This window comes from Protopterus annectens, chromosome 8.part0 (assembly GCF_019279795.1).
Source record: "Protopterus annectens isolate FY-2018-M chromosome 8.part0, PAN1.0, whole genome shotgun sequence".
Lineage (NCBI taxonomy): Eukaryota > Metazoa > Chordata > Ceratodontiformes > Protopteridae > Protopterus > Protopterus annectens.
In genome coordinates this window covers 1,287,039,901-1,287,057,879 of record NC_056741.1, presented here as the reverse complement: position 1 = coordinate 1,287,057,879, position 17,979 = coordinate 1,287,039,901, and the positions used below count along the sequence as shown (strand labels likewise).

The 17,979-nt window shown below is 36.9% G+C and overlaps 1 protein-coding gene across 1 annotated transcript in view; it reads left to right on the top strand.

Moving 5' to 3' along the window:
• Positions 1-17,672, top strand: part of LOC122809365 (toll-like receptor 13) — a 378,635-nt gene extending 360,963 nt beyond the window's left edge. The window contains exon 2 of the mRNA XM_044080803.1: positions 13,154-17,672. Coding sequence (XP_043936738.1) covers positions 13,228-16,071 — 2,844 coding nt within the window. The 5' untranslated portion in view covers positions 13,154-13,227 and the 3' untranslated portion in view covers positions 16,072-17,672. The remainder of the gene's footprint in view (positions 1-13,153) is intronic.
• The last annotated feature ends 307 nt before the right edge of the window (positions 17,673-17,979 follow it).

Genomic DNA, 17,979 nt, shown 5'->3' with positions numbered 1-17,979 from the left:
TAAAATCGCAAGCAGAATTGTGAAGGAAATAGGGAAGATGGGAAGATGAAGGAGATGTCATGCATTCAAAACTATATGATAAAGCATCACATTGGACTGGCAAATACATTGTTTCACTGAGAGGATGGTGTAAAAAGAAAAGGGTTTCCAGCAAAATATTATAAGGTAATATGATTTTTTTTCTAATGGTATAAAAATTACAAAAAAATAGTTAGGGGCAGCTTCAAGGTACTAGCAAGACTCGGGTGGGTTTGCAAAACCATATTTTTGCCACTTTGATTGTGTATTAAAGATAGGAAAAAATCATATTTTCTGTAGTGTATATTGGCAACCCAGCAAATATGACAAACTTCAAGAATGCAGTAACTCAAAGAAAGGTAAAATTTGCCATGTTTTTATAACCTCCATCAAAAATGCCACGTTTTTATAACCTCCATCAAAAATGCCACAAACAGGGAGTGATGAATTACTTTTCAGTGGACAGAATTTCAGCCAGTGAGAATAACAAATAAAGCATCAGCTTCAATGCCTTCAAACACCAGTGGGACACTTGCATCGGAGTTCAGACATATGAAAAAGGAGTAATGGCTTTCAAGATGTTCACTGTCCAAAGGTTCTACTCAGATTAAAAATGAGAATCTAGGAACTCATCTGAACTGAAGGAGAAAACCTCAAAGTGAGGAGTATAATACACTGCTTACAGAAAAAAAATAATATTAATATAGGATCCACATAAATCTCTTCATGTTTAAACAACCAACAGCAACATTTGGAAGTTTCTCAGGGTTTAAACTTAAATGCAAAAATCAGAAACAGTGAAAGCATGAAAGATAATGCTGGTAAGGAAGACAAATATTTAAAGATTTAAGAATGTGGAGGAAAATACTGAGACACTTGGGGATAGATGTCAAAATGGAACGCAGAACATTTATTTAAAACAAATCACAGTGAAATGTTTAAAAAAGTAAATGAAATGCTTTAATATGACACATTTCATCTGTAATTAGAAAAACATGCATGTTGACAATAAATCTAATTCTTAGAGTCATGCTCGTAAGCACATCATTACCTGTACAATTTCAGACACCTTTGAGCAATTAAAGATTTTCTATGGGTTATGAAGAGCTCTGGAGTTTGCTTGTATGTCAGTTATATCCTAGAATGTATTCACTTGAGTATTATGAGTAACGCAGCGGGCCGGATTTAGATGAAAAGAGGCCCTAGGCTATTCCACTTATGAGGCCCTTTCACCTCCCATTTTTAAGTTTGTAAATTACATGAGAGATAATAAAATGCATCATTACTGCTTATGATTATTTTGAAAAATGATTATTTTGAAAAATATCAATATGTTAAATGAAACATGTTGTGATTGGTACTAACCTTTATAAAAAATGTGGCACGGATAATAAATAAAAAAAAGTCGAGAACACTTATTTGGACATTTATTCTCAGCACCATATATAGTACTTGTAACAATAACTAATCAAACATAACACACAACATTTACAAAGAAACAAAATTCAAATAATGAAAATCTTTGACTACGAAAATAAAATAAAATTATCATATTTTCTATCAAATTAAATTAAATATATTCAATACATTGAAGATGAAACCAAATTCAATTCAGATAAATTTATTTCATAATAATTCGCATTTAAAGTTTAAGTATGAATTATTATGAATTTTAAGTCTTAAACTAAACCAAAAATGGAGCTTTATTCAAACAAAATCCAGATCACAAAAAAGAAAATATCAAATTGTATATCATATTAAATTTTATGTTAATAGTTATTTTATTTAAGAACTGATTCAATCCAAGTACACATTTAAAACGAAATAGTAGATTAGAAGAATTTCTTTCTAAACTTTTTCATGCAGAATTCTTCTATAAGTTCATCAAAATCTATTTTTTGAAGGTCTCATTTTCGATGCACAAAATACTCAATGAAGACAACCTCGTCTGGGTCATTGTGCTTCTTAATTGATTTTTGATATTTTTAAGTCTTGAAAATGACCTTTCCCCAGTACAATTAGTGACTATTAAACTGAGAAACAGCCATAAGATTGATTCCACATTGGGGAAGGCCACTTGAATATTTTCTTTGAATATTATTTGATACAAGTCTTTATGCGACAATGTGGAATTTTTTGAAGGCTTATGCGTTTGTCTCACATATGTGTGGAAATGAAATAGTTCTTCAGTAAGATTTTGGTTGACATCTTCTGGGTATTCTTGCATTAACAGCTCAACACCTCTTTGAAGTTCTACCTTTGATAATGTAAGATCGGCAAGAAAGGAAAATATTTTCACTACATCATCATAAACAGAAGCTCTTCTTCCTAAATTTGATTCTAGTGCATCTAATATAGGAATAAATGATTTAATCCTAAATTTATCTCTTGAAGAGAGTTTGTCTAAGGCATCAGGGTCAGATGAATTTTCGTAATTCCCTTGCCTTTTACTTCTTATTATCCTTCTGGCAGTTCTATATTCAGTATTTGGCAACGTGTTTTTGCTTGTTGCTCAAGTGCATCAAAATCTTCCCTAATTCCACGTAAAATATCCAAAAGTGACCTGTACCAATCTGCACAACTACTCAGTAAAATATTAGGGCTTTGAAGAATTTTATTTACTTTTGAAAAATGTCTCAGTATTCGATTCCAGAAATGGAGCATAAACACGAATTCAAATTGTTCCATCTTCTCTAAAAGATTGTTGGCCCTCAATCTAGTATCACCCTTTGTATTATTATCTGAATGTAAATAATTGAGTGCATCGGTGATATCATTGCAATTTTCTAAAATAGCTTCTGTAGCTTTTGCACGTGCCTCCCACCTAGTGCCTGATAAATATTTAGGCACTTTAGAATGAGGTTTCAAATGTGATTTCAGAACTGCCCACCTTTTTGTGGAAGACGAAAAAAAGATATAAACTTCGTTCACAACACCAAAAAAATTAACAGCATCAAGGCAACAATCAACAGCTGAATGACCTACTAAATTTAAAGAGTGACCAGCGCATGGAACAAATCTTGCAAACTTGTTTTTTTCGATAATTTTTTGCTGCATACCATTGTATCTACCAGCCATATTGGCTGCATTATCATAAGACTGTCCTCGGCATTTTCTGAAATCAATTTCAAGTTCAGTAGTGATATAGTTAAATACTAAATCAGCTATGCTTTCCCTGAGTGATCTTTTAGCTCAAGGAAAGTTAAAATCTCTCAGTTGGCAAACCGTCTTCAGGTGACACATATCTAATAATTAAGGTCAACTGATCAGTATGAGATATGTCAGGAGTGGAATCTACTGAAAAGCTAAAATAGCCAGCCTTTTTCACTTCCGCCACAATTGTGTCTTTCACTTTATTTGCCATAAGTTGAATAATTTCCTCACATATAGTTTTAGACAGATATGAAGGTTTTCCTGAGCCAGTATTTCCATATCGATCGATATGATCTCTTAAAAATGGATCGAATTTTGCTACTAGTTCTAGAAGACCAAAGTAATTGCCGTTATTTGGAGTTCCAAACTTTTCATTGTCTCCTCTAAATGGTAAGCCTCGCTCTGCAAGAGTGCAAATTACAGCAAAACTCTTTCTATAACGCAGTATTGCTGCTCTTTCTTATTTCTTCCTCTAGCTTTGAAGTTAAAGTTTTCCCTTTTGCTCTTGTTAAGTACGTTAACATAGCATTCCTATGATTTTCTGAATTTTCATGAGTTTGAATGATAGCAGGGTTTCTCCAATCATTAAACCCTTCAGAAGTTAATGCTGTTGCAGAAGATGCAATATTTGGAAAGAGTTTACAAGCAAAGCAAAACGAGCCTTTTGAGGAGAGTACACAAGTCATTCTAGGGTATATTTTTCTCCATTGGCTTTTGTTGAATAAAAAATTGCTTTTGTACAAAATCTGGACTGATTCTTATATTCTCGCTTAGAATTTAAAAATGGTCCACAGTGATACTGAACTTGAGAAGGGCCCTTCTCTACCCAATATGATACATCATTTTGCAATAAATTTGTCCACAAGCCAACATCTGTTACAGTAGACATATATTTGACATCACTATCTAAATTTGCAACATTTTGAACATGGTGTTTCTCATTAGGTGTCTGAAAAAAATCTGAATATTTATTTTCTTGTGGCTCGTTTGTATATTCGTGTTCAGTAAGTTGCTCTTGAATTAGTTCCATATTTTCACTTTGAGTTGGTGCAACAGCCGTGTCCTCACATACAACGTGCTGCATTGCTTCCAATTGAGTAGTACTAGTTGGCACATGCATGTAAGCAGTAATCGGTGTTAGCTTCTTTGCCTCATACTCTTGTAGCTTTGTTTTTCTTCACTTTCAAATATTTTACTTATTCTTAGATTAGAATCTAGAACAAAATATTTGAGTTATTAATTATTGTGCATAAATAAGATGAAGATATTGTCAGAAAAAAAATTTTCAATAGTCTATAAACACTTCACTAAAGTATTGAACCTACTGAACTCAAAAGGCGAGAATCAAATGATAGTGTACGCAATCCTAAAATAAGAATATTTTCTAATAACATTAACACGTGTTTCATATTATCATATAATTGAACGGATATCAATAGGTCTGTTCGCTTGTCTGTTCCAATCTACACCAATCTGCACTTTATTTATGCAAGAACAAACCAGAGCTTAGTAGCATAAGGCACGTCAATATTTTCCATAGCAATCAGTGAATGTATGAACTATACTTTGGTGCAATCTAGTATATACAAACGAACAGACCCAATGGTTGATTAACCAATACATTTTTATGTTTGTTTATTAGTCATATGCGTAGAATTTCTCCTTATTTTCGGTTCAGTGTTTTAGTGTTCACTGTTTTTAGAATAGTGTAATTTTAATTTTGCTAACAATTTGAATGTAGGCCCCTCTTGATCTTGAGGCCCTAGGCTGAAGCCTAGTTAGCCTATAGGAAAATCCGGCCCTGCGCAGGACAACAGCCTGTATGATTTCGGTGGAAATCCTAGTGGGGTGGGTTAGGATGAGACTGGTTATGCTGAGGTGGAGTACAGTTAGTAAGTGCTGGCATTTAGAAAATGAATGTCTCCAATATGTGTTTAATGAATGGAGTCAACTAAAACAATGGACAATGATTTCTAAAGTTATATACTAGTAAGAGAAAAATTGAAAGAATTTACACCCGACAAAATTGATGAAACTTTAAACAGATAGACCCACAAGAATTTATGGAATTTAACTCATTTTCTGTTGGGGAATAAATTATTTTCACAACTGCAAAGGAATATCATTTGTCGTTTGTGAAAGTCTAGTTAGGCAATTCACTATTTGAGTAGTCGATATGCAGAATTTATTTGTAGCTATGGCACCACACTTGCTGGAAGTAGCTATTAGGTCTTTAGCAGCGGGACATATACCTAAATACATCCTTTCCACTAAGGGAATAAATGGAGGCGAGCCCTGTGGCAATGTCAAAATATGTGAAACACTGGAATAAAGGAGTCCTAATCTGTCTCCATCAGACACAACTGAGAATATGTTTTGGATACAATTTTCCTCACTTGTACAGGCCTATACGTAAAGGAATTACAATGGATTTTTTTTTCATAATGCTTCTGGATGCCACATACATTGAAATGGCTGAGTTTTATAACACCTCTTTGGTGTGGGAGTGGTTGTAGAAAAGAGGAATAACCATTTCATATGTTTTTGTGTCACGTTTTATGGATGCATGCTGCATAGCTATTAAATGTATTAAAACATTCAAAATATAGGGAGGAACTTGGAATTCCAACATGTAGTTCTTATTTACCCCACAGATAAATATTTTAGTGGAATGTGATCAGTAACCTCTGTCTTTCTTGATAACCAAGCCAGCAAAAACATTAACTTAAATTTCTAATAAACGTGTCCCAGAATTATGATTAAATCAAGACAAATTTAATAAAGTATGAGTCAAAATATGAGCTAAGCAAAAGGGATGCATAATCCATTGAATGCTAATTTCTGGATTACTGTTTTATACAGACAGTACAAAGCAAAATATAGACAGGGTGCAAATTTCATGAGAGGCATGCCTTACTAACCCCATTATGTTTCAAAGCAGTCTCATCCCTAGTAACAAATATAATCAATTGTTTGATCACCACAAGTCCAAGAAATAAAGATTTTTTTAAGTTATGGCATCCATTGCTGATATGGTGATATGATGCTGTTTTTGTTAGACTCAGGTGTACTCACTTGGACCACATACCCTTTGAAAAACCTGATTTCAACAAACTGACCTGATATTTAATGAAGTCTGTCTCTATTTTCCATTTTCCACAAAGAAATATTAGGAATACAATGGCATTTAAATATATATATTAGGTTTCTGAATATGGTGCAGAGAGGTAAAGCCCTGATTACAGCCCAGGTGACTTTTGTTCATTTTTTTCATTTCAGGTTTTTGATGGCACAAGCAGGGTGGATGGCTATACCTATCTTGTGTTTAGTTGTGAGGGATGAACTCCATGGCACACTGATGCATTGATCCTGCTGGTGGAGATAAAGGAAACAACAGTGCTTAGTGCTGCCTGAGGGTTGGCATGGCATCCTGCACACTTCAAGTCCCTTGCAGAAGTGTGAGGATCTGGCCAAAGTTGATTTCCATTGCTTGTTCTACCAGAGGCTGTCACTGACATGTGCACAGGGCAAGGAATTCAACAAAAACACTTCCTAGTAGCAGTATTACACTGCACCAGCTGCCTCAGTCTCCTCGCCAGTCTTGAGCATGGGTTGGAGAAAGTCAGGGCATGTAAAGGAGGACCAGTAGTCCAGGTGGATGAGAAGAGCTTCTTTAAGCAGCTGATGGTCAGCTGCAGGGAAGAACAAATTGGCCAATATATATATATATATATATATATATATATATATATATATATATATATATATACACATATCAAACCTCTAATTATCGAAGATCAGCGGATTGAAGATTTGAAATATCAAACCTTGTCAATGGAAATCACTGTACAGTGTGGAATGGGAACTTTACTGATTTCTTCACTGTAGTGCAATCTCAGAGTTGGTATATTTAAGAAGCAGGGGGTGTGGGGGACAAAGCTTCCCACATGGGGGGTGCACGGGACTTGCCCCCCTGCATAAAATGTGAAATAAGAAGTATTCAAGTTTTTGATTTTTTTTTAGGTTCGATATTTCAAACCTTCAACCCTTTGGTTTTCGATAATTAGAGGTCTGATCCAAAATTTCGAGCTTTAGAAGTGAAACCATATATAGTAGACCAACCACACATACAATAATGTAAAAAGCAGTAAAATAAATACAGAACTAAATACCTGCTTGCCCCCAACTCCCATATGTGCATATACTCACCCGCCCACATGCATGCATGCACACACACACACACACACACACACACACACACACACACACACACACACACACACACAAAATTGAGGTGTCTTGCTGACTATGCTGGTATTGTTTTATGCTCATTCTACTTATATTACTATGTAAATACTTTATAGGTTCATAGGTAGGTACTAGGCTATTGGCCCTAGGGCCTATATAAGCCTAGCCAAAAAGGTACCCTGGCTTTCGTCACCCAAGAAAATTATTTTCCTGTGCCACTGTCGAGCAGAGCCACAGAAGTGATCCCCAGGATGAATTTCCTATTTCCATCCAATCATCAAGATTTTTCTTAAAGAGTGCTAATGAGGAGCTTTGTTTGATATAGATAGGTAGTTTGTTCCAGAATATGGGAAGTCTCTGGGCTGGGACAGGAATCTATCCCTCCAGCATGTTCTGTTTATTGTGGTGACAAGGTTTAGGTCCCTAGAGCATGTAGCTTGGAGGGACAGGGATTTCTTTAAGTGGAGCATGTCCAACAGCTTTGGGTTTGACATAGCTTTGTATGTTAGGCAGAGATCGCCTCTGAGTAGGCAATATGTGACAGAGTAAAGCTGGAGATTTTTGAGACGGTCTGCATAGGGCATCTGTTTGAGGCTGGTAATCCTCTTTGTGAGGTATTTCTGCGGTCTTTCCAGTTGTTGTAGATGTCCTGTGAGGTACATACCAAAAAGGGCATAGTACTCTATAATGGGTCTAATGAGTGATGAGTAGAGGGGAACAATGACCTCTTTTTTCCTGTATGAGCAACCTTTAGTGATGAGGTGTGCCATGTAGAAGGATTTCCTGACTACTGTGGTGATGTGATTATCAAAAGAGAGACTATTGTCCACCTGTGTCCCAAGGTCTCTTATCACACTTTTGGTGTTAAGTTTACTACCGCCTATGTGGTAGTTCATAAGTACAGAGTGTTTACCAAATGGAAAGACAATGCACTTTTTGGCATTGAGCTTAAAGCCATGGCTTTGACACCAGGCATCTGTCTCAGTGAGGCCCGTTTGTAGGATGTCCACATCGTTAGGAGTTTCGATTATGGCTCCTAGTTTGCAGTCATCCACGAACCTCATTAGCCAAAGACCATCTGCGTTAGCCTGCATTTCAGAGAAGTAGATACCAAACAGGAGAGGACCCATGACTGAACCCTGTGGTACTCCACTTGTCACTGGTCTGAAGTCAGATTTGGAGTCTGCTACCTTCACAGTGTGGGTTCTGTCAGTGAGCCAGTTGGCAACCCATCTAGTGACATAGGGATTTATACCTAGTTTAGTGAGTTTATCTATAATTCCAGAGTGGGGGATAGTGTCAAATGCCTTGGCAAGATCTAGAAAGGCTGTTTGAACCACCTTACCCTCGTCTGTGGCTTTAGTGACTGCTTCAAAGAAGTCTATCAAGTTTAGGAGACACGATCTGCCTTTTATAAACCCAAACTGGGTGGGGTCCAGAGTTTGGAGATTACCAGTGTCTTTGTTTATAAGTTCCATGATGATACATTCCATGGCCTTCCAGACCAGGCTCATTAGGCTAATGGGGTGGTAGTTCCCGGGGTCCGTGGTGGCTCCCCCTTTGTGGAGTGGGATAACCATTGCTGTGCGCCATTCAGTAAGAACAAAGCCTGAGGTGAGGCTATGATTGAACATGGTACTTAGGTGGGATGCCAGTTCGCTCTATAGTTCATGTAGAATGCAGCCTGGGATGTTGTCAGGTTCCCTGGATGCTGTGTTCTTGACTTTGGAGAGTGTAGTTTTTACCTGTGCAGCCGTGATTACAGGAACTTTGCATTCTTCCAGTATAGAGATGGGCCCTTTAGGGGGTGAGAGGGGGGTAAAGTTAGAACTGAACCTATCTGCCCAAATGTTGGCAATATCACTTGGTTCTGTGTATTTAGTGCCATTGTGCTGTAACTCAGAGCAGATCTGAGTGTTGTCATTGAGATTCTTGACATAGCTATAGAATGCTTTGCGGTTGTCTTTAGAATCAGTGGCAATTTTGTTTACGTAGCTAGATTTGGAGGATTTTATGAGGGATCTCAGCTTCTTACTGATGCTGACCAGGGAGTTCCTCCAATCATGAGATTTTACTCTTTTTTTGCAACAGTTTCTTTCTTCTGTTGTAGAGTTTGTTTATGGCAGAGGACCATCAGATTGGCTTCATTTTTTTTTTTGGAGGATAGTATCTTAGTTCTGTTAAGGCTAGCATGATCCATGCACTTGTGTAAGTGCTTATAAAGTGCAATTGTGTAGGATTCAGCAGTCGTACCTCTATTGTCCGTCTGCATGGGTGTCATGACGTTTGCCACTTCTGTCTTAAGAAGTGTGAAGTTGGCTTTGGAGAAATATTTTACTGTAGTTTCCCTAATGGGGAGTGGGGACGGGATGTGGATGTCTAGGTTGATTAGCTTTTGGTCAGATCTGACCAATGTTGAATTGACCTTTGGTGTGGAACACCAGTCACCCATGTTGGTAATGACCAGGTCTAGGATATTGATGCCCCTGGTGGGGGTGTGGATAAATTGATCCAAGGCATTGGAATTTATGAATTCCAGAAAATGTTGAGCAAAAGAGTTGGTACATGAGTAGTTTTCCCAATTAATGGTGGGGTAGTTGAAATCACCCATTATTAGGGTGTTGGGTTGTAACCTAATATTATCCAGTGTATGTAGAAATGAGGAGTGGGAATCCTGGGGCATGGTGGGGGATCTGTAGCAAGCTACAATTTGGATTGCGGTCTTGCCCAGAGTTAGTTGCACTTGGATAATCTCGGATGCATTATGCTGAGCAACTAGCCTGGAGGTGTGGGTATCCCTAATAAATATGGACACGCCTCCACCTTTAGTGTTTCGGTCCAGGTTAGGTGGCCGAAAGGTGTGGTATGAATTATAGCCTGGTAATGCAGGGGTTCTCACTGGAGCCTTGAACCAGGTCTCTGACACTGCATAGATGTCGATGTTCTCCATTTTAAGGAGTGCCTTGAGTGCATTTTGAGGTTTAGACTTCTAGCATTAAGTAGTTTTACTCTCAGATTCTGCTTGCTTGTACCTGTTACAGTGGTGAATTTGTCGCTTGAACCTTGCCTAAAAAGGCACTATAGGCATGGCAAGAGCCTTAGCCAGTATCCAGAATCCCAAGGGTGACAGGTGCAGGCCATCTCTGGCAAAGCATCGTGGTCTGTTGATCATGTCATCCCAGGCAGACAGATATTGGATCCCCTTAGAATGACACCAGAAGCTTAGCCAGTTGTTGAAGTCAATCATTTTGTTCTTGTACTGTGATACCATTCTGGGTGATGGCCGGATGCTACTCAGGGCTAGGGTCATACCTTCCTGGGCTACAAGATTGGAGAGCTCCTCTATGTCTCTTTTCATGTAGTCCAGGGAGGTATGTCTCAGGTCATTCACACCAACATGGACAATGACAGAGTCATATTTATACTTGTTGTGGAGTGACCTGAGTGTGTGCATTATGTGGAGGATCCTGGCACCTGACAGGCAGCAGACAGTAACTTTCTCCTTGTTTAGCCTGGTGAGTGGAACATCAGTGTGCCTAACTATAGAGTCACCTATGACTAGAGTGTTGGGTATGTTGTTATGCCTTATGGGCAGTAGTTGAGTGACACACTGAGTTTGTGGGCTATGTGTCATTTGGGTTGTGTTGGGGGGTGGAGGTTGCATGCATTTCTGCTGAGGGCTCTGTTGCTTGGGCAAATTTTTATTGAAAGCCTCCGCGAATATAGCTGTGTGTTTTGTGCTTCTATGTGTGTGTTTTGGTGGTATAGGTTTTGAGGGACTGTGTGATGAGTGCGGTGTGGTGCACGTGTTTACCTTCTCCTCTTGACTGTCTAGTCCAGTCTTGAGTGAAGAGAGCTTTGCTTCCAGTTTGGCTATATAAGTGCATCTCTCACAGGTTGTAGTGTTGGGTGGTAGGAGGAGAGGGTTGTCTGTGTACACAAGGCAATTGCTGCATTGCCCCAAGATGCCCAGATTCATCAGGTAGACAAGAGACAACACCGGGAGCTGACCTTTAGACATGCCTGGATAGGTGCTTATTTATTAAGTACTAAAAACTGTTTTCCTCTAGATGAGTGGGGAAAGTTGAGTGCTGTAGTAATTAGTAGCTTATTTAGTGCTTACAACAAGTTCTGAACAAGTGCTGAGTTCAAATAAACAGATTTTAGTGCTAAAACTAAAAAACTGACTAGTTCTAAGGGAAAATTTGAAGAGCAGATTTTATGGCGCCGGGAATAGTTTAACCCTAAGAGGCGATGCATAAAGTGTATTTTTTTTATAACATTAGCAAATGAGCAAACTGATTTAAACAAATTAACCAATTAACCAATAAGAACTAAAAACTGAGCCCCGTTCCAGCAGTCTTCGATCAGACAAGTTCTAACTGCACACTCCTGCCACTAGGGTGCAGGAGAACCTTCTCCAAAAAAAGATGGCCTGGATTAGTGCTCAAGTTATACAAACAAAGTTAGATTCAGCAGGTCTGAATCTAGTCTATGCTACAACAAACAGTTCAAATAAGCAGACACAATAAGCCTCTAACCAGAAATTCCCAGCTCAGTAGGGAAGAATCTACCCTCTACTCCCACAAGAGTGCACACCACACCTTCTTAATGTAAAATAACTGGCCCAAAGACCAAGTGCTTAAGCCAGAACTAATACATGTTTAGAATAACAGACACTAAGCCTTCAATCAGCAACTCCCAACTTAGAAGGATGTAAGCTACCTGTCTTGCCACAACAGTGCAGACTACAACATTCTTAATGTAAAACAACTGGTCTGAGGTCCAAGTGTGTAAACCAAAAGCTTAGAATAACAGTTACAATTTAATCAGGCTACTAACAAGCAGTAATAAATGCAGTACAATAAATGCAATTAAGTACTTTTAAGAACAGGCAGCAAAAGCAATATAAAGTAATAAAGTAGGAAGAAACACAAATACAGTAAACGCAGATGAATAAAGTGCAATTTTTTGCTTCTATATAACAATAGAAAACGAGCAAAGTGATTTAAACAAATTACCGAATTAACCATTTATGAAAAATATTCACAGTTAAGCATTCATATTGTCAATGTAAATGGCTTAAATTCCTCCAAGATTTTCTCAATTACACACAGTGAGATGAAATAATTTCCTTACAAGCTGGGGGAAATACTGCAGTTACCTGGAATAGCACTGCCTGTGTGATAAATGTTAAAAAAAGTTTAGGGTAAGAGGTAAAGGAAGCAGATAAATTGATGACGCATGCCTTTTCTGGAAGTACCATGGGAGAGCAGAGTAAGTACAGCAAAAGAAAGTAATAATAATAATAATAATAATAATAATAATAATAATGCTGAGTAAGAAAAAAAGCAAATAGCCTACACTTGTTTCATTATTCATTTGTATCTGGTACTGACTTTCTTAGACATTGCTGAGAGATTTGTCTGAAAGTGAAGCTTCTAAAATTATATAGTATCACAAGTTGAATCACATGCAAATTCACTTGATTCTTGTAATGAAATAAGAAGTTGTTAGTGATTGGCATATGTGGTGCTTACCTCACAAGACACAAGGTACAAGGTTTAATTCTCACCATTAAAGGGATATTGGCTAATCTTAAAATGGCCTGCAAGCTCAGCTTGCCTAATACTTACTTATGAGCCTGAGTATTTTCAGACATAAAAAGAGAGTTAAGAAATATTGGGGAAAAATAAAGTGGCAGGATGCATTCACCTATTTTTTTTTCTTACAGAAATCTTAAATGCGTAGTCACAGAAAATACTACAACCACTGAGAACCTGAAAACAAGACCTTCTATACAGAAATATGAAAATAAAAATCATCAGATCACTCCACTTTGTACTAGTCCTACAACTACTGCATATTCCTTTTATTGTCAGCTATGGCTTCAGAAACTGTATACAAAATGCATTTCAGAACAGCAGCTTCACCTGTATCCAGCGTTTCATACAGAACACAAACCAAGCTGTTTCTGATCTCCCAGACTTTACGGAGTACCTCAATATTTCCTATAATAACATCATAAACCTGAAAGAATATACTTTCAGCCACTTGCACAAGCTAGTCCATTTGGAGTTTACTAACAATAATCTAAAAACTGTTGAAGATGGAGCATTTGTAAACCTAACTAACCTGAATTTGCTGAACATGTCATACAACCAGATCTCATATCTTACATCTGGTGTTTTCAATGGACTTGTGAGTTTGAATGTGTTAATACTGGAGCAAAACTTGTTAGCAAGCATTGGAAATGATATATTTAAGCAATCAGGAAACCTAGTGCTTTTAAATTTAAGATCAAACAAACTTGCCAGTTTTGGTACTGTTGTTCAGTCTGTTGCCCATCTGGAAAAACTGAAAGAGCTCGACCTTTGTAATAATGCCTTAACTTCATTAAATCATTCCTTAACCATTAGCCTTCCAAACTCCCTGACAAAAATCCATCTTTGCAACAATTTACTTAATGATGTAGACTGCAGGGAAAATTTCTTTGAAAATGTCCGAGTACTGGATCTTTCCTATAATAATATAACTAATGGATCTTCACTTGGCTACATTAATCTACGAAATGTGACTCTATTACAAATCAGGAAGAATAACCTAGATGTGTTTCAGTTTCTGAATGTAAGCAAAATCAAACCACAGAGTGTTGACTATTCTGGATTAGGGTTATACAGTTCAGAAAATGTTACCCAAGTATGCCAGTATATAAAACATCAACCCATCAAGAAATTGTCTCTTCAACATAATGACATTAGTAATCTAAGAAGGAATATGCTGTCACACTGTTCTCAAATTAGCAGCTTGGATTTATCTCATAATATCATTAAAAGAATACACTGTTTAGAATTTCTAGAGCAAAATACAGAATTGGAAGACCTTATAATTGAGCACAATAGACTGAATACGCTTAAAACATGTAACAACACACGAAGATTGTCAAAATTAGTCAACATAAGCCTCAGCTTCAATAGAATTTTATCGGTTCAAAATAATGCATTTTCATATGCTCCTTATTTGAAGTTGCTGCAACTCAACATTAACAATATTGCATTTCTCAACAAGCAAGCTTTCAGTGGCCTTGACTATCTCAGTCTACTGAGACTTGACAACAACCTTATAACAGATCTATTTTCTACAAGCTTTGCCAAACTTTCACATCTGAAAATTCTCAATCTAAGGAACAATCGCATTTCTATCATTTTCAGTCAAACATTTAAGGACCTCAGAAACTTGCAGACCTTAGATCTCGGAGGCAACAAAATCCGTAGTTTAACAAAAGCATCTTTCTTTGGTTTGTATAACTTAAGAAAGTTGTATTTAGATAGAAATTATATCAAACATATTAGTGCAGAGATTTTTGGACATATTAATTCAACATTAGGAGTTTTGGATCTCCAGGGTAATCAAATTCATTACATTAGCAGTACCATAGAATTATCTCCTTTTAAATATCTGAGTAATCTCTATGATTTAAAGCTCCAAGGACAGCAGCCATATGGAATCAATATCATACCCCGACACTATTTTAAAGGTCTCAAAGCTTTACATGATTTGAGTCTTTCTGAAAATAAACTTTCCCTTTCTGAAGATGTGTTTGAAGATCTTGATAATCTGCAATTTCTTTCCTTAGCTGATGCTTGTAATGGTATTCATAGCTTTATACCCGGAATTTTTAAGAATCTTAGAAATCTGAAAATACTTAGTCTGGAAAATGTGGGACTGAATGCAATCAAGCCTGAAGTTTTTGGCAATCTAACTAACCTCATTAAGTTAATGCTACTGAAGAATGATATCCGAAGTATAAATGTTAGTGTTTTTGAAAACCTAACATCACTAAAATACATAGATCTACGGAAATGCCCCCTAAGTTGTACTTGTTCCAACAAAAAGCTAAAACAATGGTTAAATCAAAGTCAGGTTCAGGTTGTCTATCTTTATGACTACCCTTGTGCAGATAATAATTCTGAACCTTTTCACAGCTTTGATACTCATGTCTGCAATAGCAGACTTGGAGAGTTTCTCTTCTTTGGAACTTCTACAGTGATACTTTTGTGTATGGTATTTCCTATAATATACAAAAAATATTACTGGTATCTTAAATATACCTTTTACATCTTTCGATCATGGTTCAATAACCAGTGGAGAAAACAGGATAACAATGTTTACAAATATGATGCCTTTATTTCATATAATTCTCATGATGAAAACTGGGTATTTCAGGAGTTGGTCCACAACCTAGAAAGCCAAGATCCTCCATCATTTAAACTTTGCCTGCATCACAGAGACTTTGAGTTAGGTAAAGACATTATAGATAACATTGTAGACAGCATTTACAACAGTAGAAAAACCATATGTGTCATCAGCAGATACTACCTTCGCAGTGAATGGTGTTCCCTAGAAATACAACTGGCAAGTTACCGACTATTTGAACAGCTCCAGGACATAGTAATTTTGATTTTTTTAGAGAACATTCCAAATAGGGAACTTTCAGTTTACCAAAGGATGAGAAAGGTAATGCTGAAAAAAACATATATCAACTGGCCTTCAGAACCAGAAGAGCAGAAGCTATTCTGGACTAAAGTCAAGGATGCACTTGGAACTGGTAGCTCTACAATAGAAGAAAGTCAGAATGCATTAATAGTCTGACTTGACACATCTACTAATGTATTCTTATTTGAAATCTAGCAGAATGATTATTTAGGATTGTTTCCTTGGATCTGAGTACTGACACATCTAAGATTATTAAGTATGACATACTTAGTGCGCATTGCTATGTGCCACTCCATATGAACCTGTCAAAACTTCGAAACTTGAACTGTGGTATATATAAAGCAATATACATTGCTAAGGAGTGCTGCTGTCAGTGTTACCAGTGTTAGAAAACAGGTCCAGAATCTTTGTCATAAGCAAACTTTAAAAATGCAAGCTGAAGAAATTTTATGTCAAGAATATCTGCATCAGAATATAGCTGTGTCATGATGATTAGTCACACTGACCTATTTAAAAAAAGTTAATACAATACAATTTTGTAAGATGAACTTAACATTAAGGTGACATTAAGTTATAGTTTCCAAAGCTGTCATAACATTGCACGTTGCTTGTTTATTTTTTTTTTCAGCGAATGAGGTACTAAACTGAAGATGTTTAAGTGGTGGACCTGTAATCAATATGTTTATAGGAAGTAAATCTTTTATTATAAGAGGAAGTTCCTCTCAACAGTATCCAATAGGTAAAGTAGTCAAAGGAGGCAGTTAAACTCAGTGGTGACCTAAACCACTGAAACTCAGTTCCAGCCAGCTGAACCTGTGTAGCAGAAGGAAATATAGAGTGTTAGCTTCTTATACAAAAATTAGTGCATGTCCTATATTACTCACCATTTCTTATTATGCTGATTTCTACAGAAAGACAACAACAAATACCTAGATAACTTATAAAAGATATTTGCTGCATTTTTATGTAGGTGTTTTCTTGGTTTGTAGCTATTGTGAGTAAAGAGCAGCGTCCACTGTAACGAGGTATTGAAGCAGTGCTTTGGTCTTATGAGTATCATTGTGCATTTTTGTTTTTATTTATATGTTTTCTGCAGGCACTTTAAAATCATTGTAATGACTCCTAATGGTATAGTAGTTCTGGTCTTGCCATGTCCATGGGCTGTATCTACTTAAGCATCTCTAAGACCAAACTGCTGTATTTGACATTCCTTTTTGTTGTTGCTGTGGGGAGTGAAAGTCCAAGTCAACTTATTTAGGTTGGGGAACCACATACCGAGGTAGGAGAAATTAATTTTAATAATACAGGCCATTGCAAAGTGGCAGTGTAAGCCATAGTACTTTTGCATGTTCTCTGGAACACAAAAAGGGGGTGGGGTTGGCATAATGGTTAAGGTCTTTACATCACAGATACGAGGTACAAGGATTAGTTCTGACTTCTACTTATTGGTTAGGCTTATAACAGTCTACAGACTGATAGCCCAGTATGTGCCTACGAGCATAAACATAAAATACACAGAATAAGAGCCTTGAGAAGAAGAATACGGTTTGTCATATCTTTGTCTGAGCTTGTGGACATATCCAGGAATGGCAACTCGGAAGCAATTAAGCTCAGAAAAAGGGACAATTTATTGCAGCCACTAGCATCTATAGGGCTAATAGACATGAAAAGATATAGTGATTAGGGACTCATTGATCATATATTTAAGAAATATGATCCCCATAATTAATTGGAATAAAGCTACAGTTTCAAACTTACGTGGTTGTCAGATTATTGATAAATAATGAACTGAATGACACAATAAATAATGATAAATAACAGGTAGCAACGTTTAATATGTTGGATGTAACATACAGCCTTGCTGTGGTAGCAGTAGATGCAAACAATATGGGGAGAACCCCTAGTAAGTTTTTTTTGGAAAGAAGCAAGGACATTGATTAAATTGTATACTGAAAGGTGATATCCGTCCATCTCCAGTTCTTTCAGAACAAAAGTGTAGAGCAATGGTGTGAATTATATTTACTTGTTGGAACAGTTAGTATCTAAAACACATTTCTTCGAAAG